Source organism: Chrysemys picta, chromosome 7 (genome assembly GCF_011386835.1).
Source record: "Chrysemys picta bellii isolate R12L10 chromosome 7, ASM1138683v2, whole genome shotgun sequence".
Lineage (NCBI taxonomy): Eukaryota > Metazoa > Chordata > Testudines > Emydidae > Chrysemys > Chrysemys picta.
Window position 1 is genome coordinate 32,423,689 of NC_088797.1, and position 13,165 is coordinate 32,436,853.

The 13,165-nt window shown below is 42.7% G+C and overlaps 1 protein-coding gene across 4 annotated transcripts; it reads right to left on the reverse strand.

Moving 5' to 3' along the window:
* Nucleotides 1-1,650: 1,650 nt before the first annotated feature.
* Nucleotides 1,651-12,951, reverse strand: SPDYC (speedy/RINGO cell cycle regulator family member C). 4 transcript variants are annotated; one of them, XM_065551124.1, is made up of 7 exons: nt 12,928-12,951; nt 8,111-8,366; nt 7,029-7,087; nt 5,916-6,001; nt 4,432-4,603; nt 3,249-3,552; nt 1,651-2,525 (listed from the first exon to the last, which is right to left on the reverse strand). In XM_065551124.1, the coding sequence occupies exons 2-7, from the start codon at nt 8,328-8,330 to the stop codon at nt 2,458-2,460; spliced, it is 909 nt and encodes a 302-aa protein (XP_065407196.1). In that variant the 5' UTR covers nt 8,331-8,366; nt 12,928-12,951; the 3' UTR covers nt 1,651-2,457. The 4 variants fall into 4 exon arrangements, with proteins under 4 accessions (XP_065407196.1, XP_065407195.1, XP_065407194.1 ...); XM_065551123.1 differs by lacking the exon at nt 12,928-12,951 and adding an exon at nt 12,718-12,830; XM_065551122.1 differs by lacking the exon at nt 12,928-12,951 and adding an exon at nt 9,188-10,767.
* Nucleotides 12,952-13,165: the final 214 nt, after the last annotated feature.

Below are 13,165 nucleotides of genomic sequence, written 5' to 3' on the forward strand. Positions count from 1 at the left end.
TGGAAAGTTTTTCCTATTGTCTAACCTAAGGCTATGTCTACACTGCGCACCATACAGCAGCGCCGCTGTAAGGTATGCAGTATAGCTGCTCTTTGTTTCTCCGGCTGATAAAATAAAGCCACCCCCATCGAGAGACGGTATCTTTGTGGATGGGAGAACGTCTCCCGCCAACAAAGCGCTGTCCACACCACACCGCTTTTTGTTAGTATAACTTTTGTCAGTCAGTGGTGTGTTTTTTTCCTACACCCTCTACCAACAAAAGTTTTACTGATGAAAGTGCAGCATAGACAATCTCCAGTAATGAAGATTTAAGCTAAGCCCACTACTTCTTGTCCCACCTTCAGTGGATATGGAGAACAATTTATCACAGTCCTCTTTATAACAGCCCTTAACATATCTGGAGACTTATCAAAGGCCCTCTCAGTCTTCTTTTCTTAAGAAACACGACCATTTTTTTTTTTAAAGAAAGGTTTTCTAAACCTTTTGTTACTCCCCTCTGAACTTCCTCCCATTTGTCCACATTTTTCCTAAAGTGTGGCACCCAGAATTCGGCACAGTTCTCCAGCTGAGCAGTGAGCAGGAAAGGACAGTTACCTCCTATCTGACATTAACAGAGAGGGTTGTATACACCCCAGAAAAATATTAGCTTTTTTCCTGTAACTGCACAAGCTTGTTAACTTAGGTTGTGATCCACTATAACCCCCAACCCCTTTTCAGCAGTAGTACCACCTAGCCACTACTTCCCCATTTTGTATTTGGGCATTTTATGTTTTCCTTGCTAAGTACAGTACTTTGCATTTGCCTTTATTGACTCTAATTGTGTTGTCTTCAGAGACAATTCTCTAATCTGTCAAAGTCTTTTGAATTCTAATCCTGTCCTCCAAAATGCTTGCAACCCTTCCTAGCTTGGTGTCATCTGCAGATTTTATAAGCACGCTCTCTCCTCCATTATCCAAGTCACTGTGAACGCAGAACAGAACTGACCCCTGTTGGGCCCCCACCTGATTCGGCCTCCCAATTTGACAGCAAACCTTTGATATCGACTCCATGTATGGTCTTTCAATCAGTTGTGCACCCACCTTATAGTGCTTTCATCTAGTTTGCTTATGAGAATGTCATGGGGGACTGTGTCAAAAGCCTCAAGAGCTGTGACAGGCACCAACATTTTTAGGTCTTCTCTACATGCTACTATTCAGGCATGTCTCCGTGAGGACACACTCTTGTTCCAGAATAGGAATGTCCAAATGGAGAGTTATTCACAAATAGCTGTTCTTAATTCCATGTATAGACATACCCTTAGATTTCTACCATTAAGGTACCGAGAAGGGATATTTCCCTCCCATATAACAAGTCAAAGGCAGCCTAGGAATACAGTGGCAAGACTCTGGTCACCCTGTTTAGTGGTTAAGATTTGCATTTGCCTATTAATTGGAAATAAGATGGCGTTTCATGCCCCACCCAGAGATTGTCCCTACCTCCATAAGGGATGCCAGCACCACAGTCTGAGAAAGTGCTTTGCCCTGTAGCCGAGGCTAAGATACTCTGCTAGATAGAATCTCATTGTCTTTGTGCATCCCCTATAGACAGCTGGGGAGAGGGATGCCAAATTAAAGAGACTACCAAGCTTTGATTCCACATGAATTATTTTACTTGCATCAGATATGGAGCCAGATGAACAGTGGCAGAGAGCATTCAGCTTGGTCAGTGAAGTCACCATGGCACTGACAGAAATGGCATCTGTTGTATTTGCTAACCCTTGTGGTCATCCCCAGTAGATCAAGATAATGTGACTAACACTCATAACATTGTGCAATTATTCTAGGTTAGAAAAGTGTGTTGTCATGTGTTAGCAGCTAGTACTAGTTGCTCTTAAAACAGAAGCCCCAGTATTGATTACATTCTTCCCTTCTCCCCCACCCCCACCAAAGCCTTTTTGGTGCAAGTGGATATTACTGCCATTGTGAGAGTTTCCTTTGAGACCTGAAAGATTCAGATGCTCTGCTCAAACAGACCTACTAGCAATGTATGAATTCTGATTTTCTTCGCCAGGAATCCCTCCTCCACATCTGTGTTCATCCCAAGCCTTAAACAAAAACAACCATGACACCATAGGTCACTGCTATGCTCACTCAATATCAAGTTTTGTTGCCCTGATAATCGTTACATTCACCAGGATTCTCTATGAACAGAAGCTAAACTTTTTTTCCTGGACATTTTTATTAGAGCCTGTCCAGCGATTACATTGGGATTTGCACATTAAATAAGGCACATTTGAATAGCTGCATCAGCAAGTAATTTTTTTAAATACATAAGTACTGCCCTGTCTTCCTGTTCACAATCAGGAGATATTCATAAAGTGCATTGGGAAAACATAGTTCTGTGAACAGCAGAATGAGAACAAGTCCAGTGCCACTTGCAGTTCCTTGGGAGGAGATGTCTTGGTCCTGGAATAGAGAGTCACCCCACAGATCGCCAATCCAGGCCAGTTCCATTAGGCTCCATAGTGACTCCTGGCTCCTGAAGGACTGCAGACCAAGAAACCAAGAGGCTGAACATATAACCACACAGGCAAGTCAAGTACCTATACACCTTACTGGGAAATACACATGATTATAGCCACTAAACATTAAGTCATTGGTTGTAGACCACACTGGCTCTTGAATTCCAATAAAGCAGCAGACAGCACCTTGCTGACAAGAACAAATTCCCAAAAGCAGAACTACTCTAGAGGGATACCCAGAGTCAGTGCTTTTGGAATGTCATCCAAAAGACACCCCACCTCTTTACTGAATTCTGCCCAGAGAAATGCAGCATTGACTCTGGAGGCAGCACAATCCATGCTTAATTTTCCATTTAGGTTTTTCAGATGTATGTGCGTGGCCCTGAAAAGGTTAGAATCTAAAGGGCTCCCTATAGCAGGCAAGTCTGAGGAGTAGGACTGGCCCCTTTCTTTGCCATGAGAGAGGGATTGTTTCCAGTTTCCTGAAAGAAACCATTACACTTAGCCTAGAGGGCTAGTTCTTCAACATGAGGTTTAAATTAACTCAAGTACAGTAACTTCATCCAAACAAGTTTAACTTGCTTATCCCTAGAACAGAAAGTGATTCCCATCAACTCATTTCACCCCTAGTTATGAATATGGAAACTGGGCACTCAAGAACTCTATTCCAGTAAAAAAGCAGTGTGCATTCTTTCCAAATCAGATAACAGAGCTGGAACCCAGGAGAGAGGGACTTGTCTCTACTTACTCTGCAGGCTATATGTTGCCACTGGATCCATCATTATTTTATGAGGGAGGATAATAAAGTTCTGGGACCACTTGTTAGTGAATGGCAATAGGTCACCATCAGAAGTAATACCGGCACTTGGAGCATCTTCTGGGCTGCCTTCCTCAGTCAGCTCACAAGTGCAGAGGGGGCAGCTTGGGGGAGTAACACCAGGTCCTCGGGGAAGTGAGTCCTTTTCATTCTTCAGGTAGCTTCTCAGTGCTCCACTGTGATGAACGGGTCGTTCACGTGACCAAGCCCAATGGGATGGCTCCTTTGACATTATCTAGATCAGAAGAGTATAGACAAACCAATGTTTTTCCTTGCCATTGAATCTTTCTGGATTCACTTAAAATTCACTAAGCATGATTTTGTCATATCTAATCCTTTTAGTGTATAGGGCAGGGGTGGCCAAACCATGGCTCGTGAGCCACATGCAGCTCTTTTACAGTTAAAGTGTGGCTCGTGGAGCCTCCCCCTTCTCCACCTACCAGACTGGGTGAGGAGGAGCTTGGGACCTCTGCCTTGCAGTGGGGGGTGGGATAGGGACTTTTACCCAGCAGGGAGGGTGGGGCTGAAATCCTGAGCCCCAGCAGGTGCATCCCAGCTCTTGAACTTCAGAAGATTGTTGTATGCAACTCAGAGGGTCAATAAGTTTGGCCACCCCAGTATAGGGCTTCAAAGACAGTAAGAACTACAATGTAGCATCTCAACATTCTCCCACAGATTTATTTATCAGACAGATTTATTAAGATAGTTATGATCAAATCATTCTTAAAGCTAGAATAGCAACTGCTAATTAATGTTGGCAGGGAAGACATTTGCAGAGGGTAAAGGTTGTGACTGTTCAGTAGAATCCTAGCCAATGGTGACCCAAGAATCTTTAAACTTAAGTATGGATTCTGTACTAAGAGTGCTGGCTTGAAAAATCCTAGAGACTGAGGTTTTATTTAATTTCTGAGGAATAGCTAGACAGATGCACCCACTACGATATTCCTGACCTTCCTAGTGTGCTAGCAGGGACACTTAGCCTCCCATAGTCAGTTCAGGCCTCAACCCTTTATTTTAACTGGATTTGCATAGACTATGGATTCTAGTGATTATTAATGTGTTAGCCATAGTCCCAGTATTACAAGCATGCAAAAATATGTCAGCCATGGCTAACCTCATCACAACAGCGCCGGCTGACCACTGCTCGGTAGTTCATTTTAGCCCAGAAGCCATCTCTCAGTTTTAAGAACTGTGGGAACATCTGCCGCCAGTTGTCACCAAGGGCCCAGGGAAAGATCTCATACTTGTAATCCTCTTCATCTTCCTCCATGTCATTAGCCAAATACCTGCATCAGGAAAATGGGGCAAAACAGGCTATATCCACAGAAATTCCTCTAACCAGTGCTTCTCAGAAGCACTCAGCCTAGGAAGTTGTATGGTACAGCCTGGAATTGTTATAGTAGCTTTCAGTGTAGCAAGTGTTAAGCCTTAACACTCCAGCATTACATTGTATAAAAGAGGAAGTGTTCTAAGCCACAGAACTGCAGCATAAGAGGCTTTTGCAAATCACTCGTTTGCAAGTAAGGCCAATTGTGTTTAGGTGCATACAATAGCTCGTGGGTTTTTCCTATAGGTGCACAGAACTACAAGTGGATTATGTTGTAAACAAGTTCTCACACAACATACAAACAGTAGATACCAATTCTATTTCAATATTCTATTAGATAAGTATAGTTTGCAAGCTGATGTGATTAGTTTGGGATTGGATTGATGCAGTGTTTGCCCTTAAAGGGAATAATTCTCATTCCCACCAACATAGCTCTACACCACTCTGATAGAGTAAAGTATCCTCACAAGTGGGTCCATAGCCAGAACAGCTTTAGAGTAAGAATCAGGCCTCAAGTGTCCATGCAGTACATTCAGCTGCAGGTGTCATACCTAAAACCTTAGTATGACAAGAAGGGATTGAAGAGCAACCCATAGAGGCCTCTCCTGTTACTAGATCATGGTGGCAATGGAGTTCACTCGCAAACTTCTGACTTCTGAAATGGTAACTGTAGGAGCCCGGTCATAGACCTGGACACCACTGTGGCAGGCACTGTGCCAACAGAATAAAATGCTCCTTATCCATAAAGAGAGAAAGAACACAAGTATGACTTTGGGATCCCTGCATTCAGCCCATGTAATTAAAATTCATCAGGATCCCACTGATTTGTGTTTTACCATCATTAGCCTCTTGAAACATAAGGTTAAAAAAATATCTACTAGCCTCTACCCAATAATGAAGTCTTATACTCGTGTTAGAGGGAAACCCTTTGAAACCATCTACTTAAGCTAACTGGAAACACTGCAATTAAATTGTGCTTTTCCCAGCTGGGGGACAATTATGGCTGATCAGTATGGCATGGGGAATTTTTTGGGGGGGTAGGTGCAGGGAGGTTTAAGTTGGGTATAATTTCTTCAGATACCGGTGTGTGTGTACTGTGGACCCAGATGCTATTAAATTATACTCCTAATAGCCATTCCTCCTGCCAAACCATTTGGTGGCATGGACTAGGTAACCCAGTTGGTCTTCCCCATTCTGCTGTCTATGAATTATTTATATGGTGGGATCTTTACAGACCGGGATCACAAGGTTAAGAGCTACAAGGTACTTACAGGGCAGTGAAAAGGTTCATCCGTGTGTATTCACTAATATGCAGGCCAGCACGTTTGAAGTAAGTCAGAGTCATGGCTAGAAGATACTAAACAAGAGTTACCTTTAATAGACCCAGTTCTGGATCAGAAGAAACAAAATATGTTCCATCTAGTATTTAAGTTTAAAACAAAAAGAAATCGAGCCATAAGAGGAGAGAGTGAAGAAAGGAAACACTTTTGTGGAGGCTTGCTAATTATTTGTATTATCATAGCCCTTAGGAGCCCCATTATGCTAGTCCTGTGCAAACACAGAACAAAGCTTCCAAATACAAGACAATAGACAACAGATGGATACAGATAGGGGTGTACAAGGAAACAATGAGACAGTGTTGGTCAGCACAATAAGGAGTGGTCTATACACACCAGTTAACTAACTGTTGGCAAAAAAAAAAAAAAAAAAAAATCCCATAAGCTTCATGGCAGAGGAGTTTTAAGGAGAGATTTGAAGGTGGATAGAGTTAGTCCTGCAAACATTTACGGTGAACTTCTCCCAAGCGTGATGGGCAGCACAGGAGAAAGCATATGACAGGTTAGGACTATAGTTCATTTTAATGCAACATCTATAGAATCCCAAGGTCCTTTACCAGAGTGACGGCCATAAGAAGTCAGACTGAGTGTCTATTCTAAGCAGTGCTTAATTTGTGCCAGAGCTGAGCCCTGGCACCTTGAGGCTTGGCAGTTCATAGCCCTGGCACTTCTGGGCTTGCTGCATCAGTTATGAATGTAATAAAAAAATTGCTTGAGCCCCAGCACCTCTTTCATTACAAATTAAGCACTGGTTCTAAACTCATTGCCACTCCCTACAGTTTTCCCAAGGGCTAAAGCCTCGTGCTTTGTCTCAGCCTAGAAGGGAATTTAGGGAAAGTTTGAAGAAAAGTGGTGGAGTCATTTGAGTTATGAATGCAAAAATATCAGTCTTCAGTGGGGATGAGGCCTTGGCTCTTGTGTTAAAGTTTGGTTTATAAGTTAGAGATACTGCATAAGAGAGTCAAAAAGTTAGAGTCATTAAACTACTGCACATTGCTATTTAGAAAGGTTGTCATAAGGAAGTTGAAGGGAGCATGAGGGACATACCTTATCTGAAATCCTGTAGCATATGTCCATAGACAAGAACTCTTGTACCAAGTCATCCTCTGGTAAAGGGAAGAAAAAGCAAGGCAGCTGTTTTTAGTTGTTTCATATTGTTCAGTGATTGTTGCTTTCCGAATGGGAGTACTGTTTCCTACTGTAGCAATGGTGGAATCTTTACAAGAAGATCTCTAGAGCAGTGGTTCTCAAACTGGGGGTTGGGACCCCTCAGGGGGTCTCAAGATTATTTCACAGGGGGTCAGAAGCTGTCAGCCTCCACCCCAAACCCTGCTTTGCCACCAGCATTTATAATGGTGTTAAATATATAAAATTGTGTTTTTAATTTATAAGGGGGGGGTCGCAAGCAGAGGCTTGCTATGTGAAAGGGGTCACCGGTACAAAAGTTTGAGAACCACTGATCTAGAGTGACCTGCCTAGGTAGTTTATAGCATGAATTTAGAACATGGTTCCAACACGGTTTTCAGACAAGAGACTTTCACAGTCTGGTCAAAGAAACTTGCTGGAACTCTACTAAATATAGCAGCTTAAACATAGCTATAGCTAGCAGTGCCATACTCCCAGAGTGGACAAAGTCTAGACTTCCATCAAAATATTCCATTTCTAAAACGGAATTTTAAATACTTTGCACTTATGACAAGGGTCAAGGTTCTCAGAGCACTTTAGAACAGTGGTATCATCCAACATTTACAGGTGGAGACAAGGGAATTAAGTTAAAGAATTTTTTTCATTGAGAAACCCACATTTCCTTACTCCCCATCCTGTGTGCTAAACACAGATAACATTCCCCTTTTGCAAGCAGTTATCAACCTGAATAGTCAAATCATCAACTTGAATCCTCCAGATCATTTAAAATGTATCTTGGATACAAAGCTTATCTTGTTATAGAGAGTTAAAAATACCTCTTCCCTGCAATTCCCTACTTGGGTTTACTGCTAGTTGGTCACTGCAGTCTTATCCAGCCTTGGGAACCCATTCCCAATACACAGTATGGTTTTGTATACCATGTTTTCTCTAAACTGTATATCCCAAGATGCTGGACAGTTTGAATGACTGGTCTAGCCTCCTACCCAGTAGGTTGAAGAAGGCCTCTTGTTCTTCCCGATGTAGATGGAATGGAGGTCGCTGCATGCTTTTCAGCACTGCTATGGAATGCTCTCTCTCAGGGATTCGCATCCTGCTACGCGCTCCAATGCCCTTTGTGCTGTTGTGATGCGGTCTCATGTTCCCTGGCTTCACCCCAGTGGTGACCACAGGAGGGACATGGGAAATACTCTGAGTATGCCTCATTTTTTTACTGGTATTAGTGGAGGCTCAGGGGCTTTTCTGCAATGGAAAAGGATTAAGAAGTAGAATTAACAGAATTGGTAATTCAATAGGAAGCTCTTTCAGTAAAGGTTACCATTTCCAAATCAAGCCTGAATCAGTAGCAATCAAGAACTGTTACCACATGATGGCTGTTAGTGGCCTGTGAGATATTAGTAACTGGTTTTGTGAAACTATCCACTGGGAAGTGAACTAAGATCCATCACAACAATTAAAGTTGGACAGCTGCCTTCATTGCAACTCAAAGGTCAAAGGCTGACTGCGCCACAGATTGAATACCCTTCTTCTCTAGAGGCAGGCTTAAGGCACAGTGGCACCCAGTTAGAGCATTGAGAGACAGTTTGCACTGCTACTGCCCATGTTGCACCTGTTCTAGAGATACAGCAGTAACTTGCATTTCCACAGTTGTCAAGCTGTCACACCCACCAGCACTAGAAAAAAAAAATTAAAGAACTGACCAATCCAGTTTCACCGTCCAAGCTGAGTAAACTTTTTTTTTAGGAAAATCAAACAACACACAAGAAACTAAGGTCTCAATTTTTACAAGTAAGTAATGACTGCAGGTGCTGAACTTGAGACACCTTAAAGGGGCCTGATTTTCAGAAAGCACAGAGCACCTACTCTCTGAAAAAATCAGGCCCTTTTAAGGTGTCTCAAGTTCAGCACCTGCAGTCATTAAGATCTTGTAAAAATTGAGACATTTGATTTAAAAACTATGATTTTTTCTCTTTACATTCATCAATCAAGATACAGTTAGTTGCAAGAGAAATGGGGAGAAAAAGCCCTTCACAATGAAAATAAGTCAGTAGTTGAATACATACAGACAAGCCAAGAAAATAATGGTCCTTCTGCTGGCCTTTCAAAATTACTGCTCATTATACATCCAATGCTGCAGCACAAGACTGTATCAATTTGCATTCTCTGTTTGTTAATTCAGAATATCCTGCCTTCACCCACACTATGCCAGTGTGGAACTCCCTGACCCACCAGATATATGGTGCTGACTTGTATAAATCTAAAGAAAAAAAAGCTTAACTTGTTTTATAGCTCCTGTTACTATGTTTTAAATCACTCCTACAATACTCCGGACTTGCAAAGAGCCTTTTGGACTTTGCCAAAACTTGAGCACAGATTTACCAATCTAAACATTTAACTGTTTTTAAAAATAAAAGCTTTAACCATTTAACTGTGCATGTGGGATGGGAAGCAAGGAGCCATACAACAACACCTGTTCAATTTAAAAGGATAAAGTCAGCATGGACAGGTGAAAATGGAACTGTGTAATTAATCATGCTAAAGACACATTAATCATCAGTGCCTTAAAGCCTTCCAAAATACCATTTTAGACCTCTGAATTCCCATTTAAAATTCCCTGTACAACACACACTCAGCCAGTTACTTGTTTTAAGGTGAAGAGTAGGTGTTAAGACACTGTCAAATCTGTTATTGTAGGTTAGGATCTGAACTCCTCCCCTCCTTTTTATTCCATTTGCAGAACTATGGTCCCACCAACTCAAAAAGATACTTCCAATACCCTTTTCTAACTCAATAACTAATTTACACACTGAACAGAAAGCGATTAAAATACAAGTGTCAGGATTACTGTAGACAGTGAGAAAATTATAATATAAAACACTTTCACAAAGGAGATAAGTTTTCTTGTTTCCTTTTAAGGTGTTTGCCCTTGTCCTACACTTGTGCCTATGAATGCATTTAGCTAGAATACCCACACTGAAGTAGTTTAGAAAGTAATACAAGACTACATTTTGGGAGAAGAATATTATTATGTCAGACCTACTATGGGGGAACAGAATCTCAAATCACCTCATGTTTAATTTGCATTTGCTTTCCGTCCCTATAACTTTGTCAGGGCCCCACATCTTTGTTCAGCTTGTTTTTCTAGCCACCCTCCCCCCCCCGCCCAACATCACCAACCATTTCCTCACTTTCCCCCACCTCCACTTCCCCCCCAAAAGAGCTTTTTATCAAGAAAAGACCAGTTTAAGTTTAGTGGTCTCTTCTCAGCAAGTGGTAAATAAAATTAAACCGGAAAACTGGATTTAAAATTTGTTCTAGAGTCTAAACAATTTGTTTCTACACAAGCCGGAGGGATTTTTTTGGCCTCCATTTGACCATTCTAATATTTTTAACAATCTCACCAAAAATTAATATGTAGGCAGGGCCGACGAGAGGGGGGGGGGGGAAGCAGGTATATGGTCCGCCCTTGCTGGGGAACCCGAAAAAAATCCAGGCCCGGCTTCCCGCCCCCGTTGGCCCTGTTTAGCCGGTCCGCCCTTGCTGGGGGGCCCGAAAACAAATTTTCACCAGGGCCTAAACCCGCTCTCGGCAGCCCTGTATGTAAGTATTCTGTTACTTCTTAAAGTCCATTCCTCGTAGGAGGCAATGAAAAAGAAGAACATTTATAGAGAGAAAATGCTTATTCAACAGCAAGACTAATCAGCTCTCTACCACACAGACCTTCCCTGACTGCTGACCCCATATTGTATGTAATGTTCTTCAAGAATGAATTTTAATTAGTGAATTACCACCAGTCTAGGTAATTAATACAGCATTGGGTAAGAGGGATAATTTCTCTCTCTCTTTGGGGACATGGGTTAGAAGACAGGCAATTTGTCTGAAGTGTAGGTTGAATTCCCCCATTTAAAAGGTTTCCCTTCCTAAAGTGGGAGTCAAATCCAACACACTAGTTTTCTTCTCCTATCCCCACCCTACTTTTCATCTGTAAAAGCATCCTCCTAACCTTTAGTGTAAGAATAATCCCAAGAATACCACTAATTAACCTTAAAGTTCCCAGAATCGTTTTCAGGGTACACACTATTAAAACAATTTGATGGTCTAATCCTTGCATTTTTTTTAACCCTTAATTATATACATTTCTGAAGACAGTTGGAATACCAAATAATTTCTAAGTCACCAAAATGCCTCCATGCAGGATATCACTTGGTAGTTCTACTACTATGCAACTCTGAAACAATCAAGCAGTACATGTTGCCATTATATACTGCAGCCCTTTTCAAGTGCATACACTATCCCAATTTTACAGATGAGGAAAAAACTGGGGCACAGAGATGTGAAGCAACTTTGTTCCAAGTCTCAGAATAAGGTACGGAACTTGGGCATTCCAATGCATAGTTCTGTGCTCTACTCAACGCTCCATTCCAGAGCTGGGAATAGAATGGAAGCCCTCTGCTTTAACTAATGGGCATGCTATCTAGCCACAGCCTAGCTGGCCATTTTAAGTACCTTCTTAGACATACAACCTTCCTCCCCGCTCCAGTGGATTAATTTTTCAACACCTCAAATGAAACAAAAGTGATCCATTTTCATATTTTTGTTATGAACTATTGACTGTAGAGGTCACAATTGCCAGTTTTAGCAATCATGGTATCCAGTTTTGAATGACCTGGGGCTAGTACCACATAGCAGTTTTGACCCAACACCTGGGCTTTTTGGAATTAAAGCAAGTTTTGGGCTTTGCATGGACCTAAGCCACCAAACTTTGACCACATAATTCAGCCCATCAGGTTAATGCAATTGGCAGACTTAGGGCAAGAAAGATTTTTAACTCAGAATTCAACATCTGGGCTTGTTTTATGTTTATTTTTAAGAACTAGACTAAAGACAGATGAAACCCAACCATTCTAGGGGCTTACAAACATCAAACAAAGGTTTAGGCTCATGGACCTTTGTGGAGAGTCTAAGCCACCACATTAAATGGGGCAGATCTAATTCACAAAAAGACAGCCTTTCAGGCAAATGTTGTAGGGTTCATAAGAAAAGGCGAGGAAACAGTTTGCACAAACCAAGCCATCTGTATTTCACCCCTCAACTTGACCCACTATCCCCTTAGTCTACACGGGGGCTATAAGAAGAGTATTTGGGGGTGGGGGAGCCTTGGTGCCTTATTTCCCTCTTAGGGTAGGGGAATGATTGGGGATCTTCTGACACACAGAGACACCCCAAAATACACACACACAGGTACAGTGTTACCCCACTCAGTATGTACAGTGGAATGATATGCAGGGACATTTTACACCACCACCCTACCCATTACAGCAGGGGCATGAGGGTTGTAGGAGGGGCATTTCAGGGGTTACCATTAACCCCCCCAAGCCACTTGGTGCATTATTACCACATCAGTGCATGGGGCCACTACTACACCCTCAGTATACAGGGTGACCCTCCCATACACACACCTTGGTGCCTCACTCATCCCCGGGGGGGGAGGGGGAACATAAGGCACCATTTTGAGGAAGAACAAGGATTCCCTTTTCCAGTCAAATGAGCCTCCACTTTACCCCCCAGTTTTAATATGGGGAATGGTTAATACCTATTACTCATCCCCGTTACCCATAGGGGGCCATGGGGTGAGTGTGAGGGGAAGGGAGGGAGAGGCTGCTACTCCTCCTCCCGTTGTGGCCCCTCCCTACTAACTGCTTTTTCCCGCCTTCCCCCCCCTCACCTGAGCAGAGTAACCAAGCAGCGCGCACGCGCGCAGCAATCGCGAAGGGGTAGTATCAACCTTACCCCGCCCACTTACCCACTGTTGGCTTCTATAGGCTCAACCCTGTCAGCTCCTAGCCAATCAGCGATGGGTAGACCGGCCTCTTTGCAAACCACCGTCAATCAAAGAGCAGGACGTCAGAGGCGAGAGTTCAGTCCCTATTAGCCCGTGGGGATTGGGGGAGGGGTGTTGCTGAGAGGATAGGCTAGGGTACGCTGCGCATGACTCTGGGCTCCAGGAGGTCTATTTGAGGTCCACCCAATAACTCTCATTG

Coding starts and splice junctions, on each gene's coding strand:
- SPDYC (XM_065551124.1), bottom strand. CDS start 8,330: ATGAGGCATACTCAGAGTATTTCCCATGTCCCTCCTGTGGTCACCACT. Junction 3,553..4,431: donor GCCGGCGCTGTTGTGATGAG/GTTAGCCATGGC, acceptor CTTCTGATCTAG/ATAATGTCAAAGGAGCCATC. Junction 2,526..3,248: donor GGCAACATATAGCCTGCAGA/GTAAGTAGAGAC, acceptor CTTGGTCTGCAG/TCCTTCAGGAGCCAGGAGTC.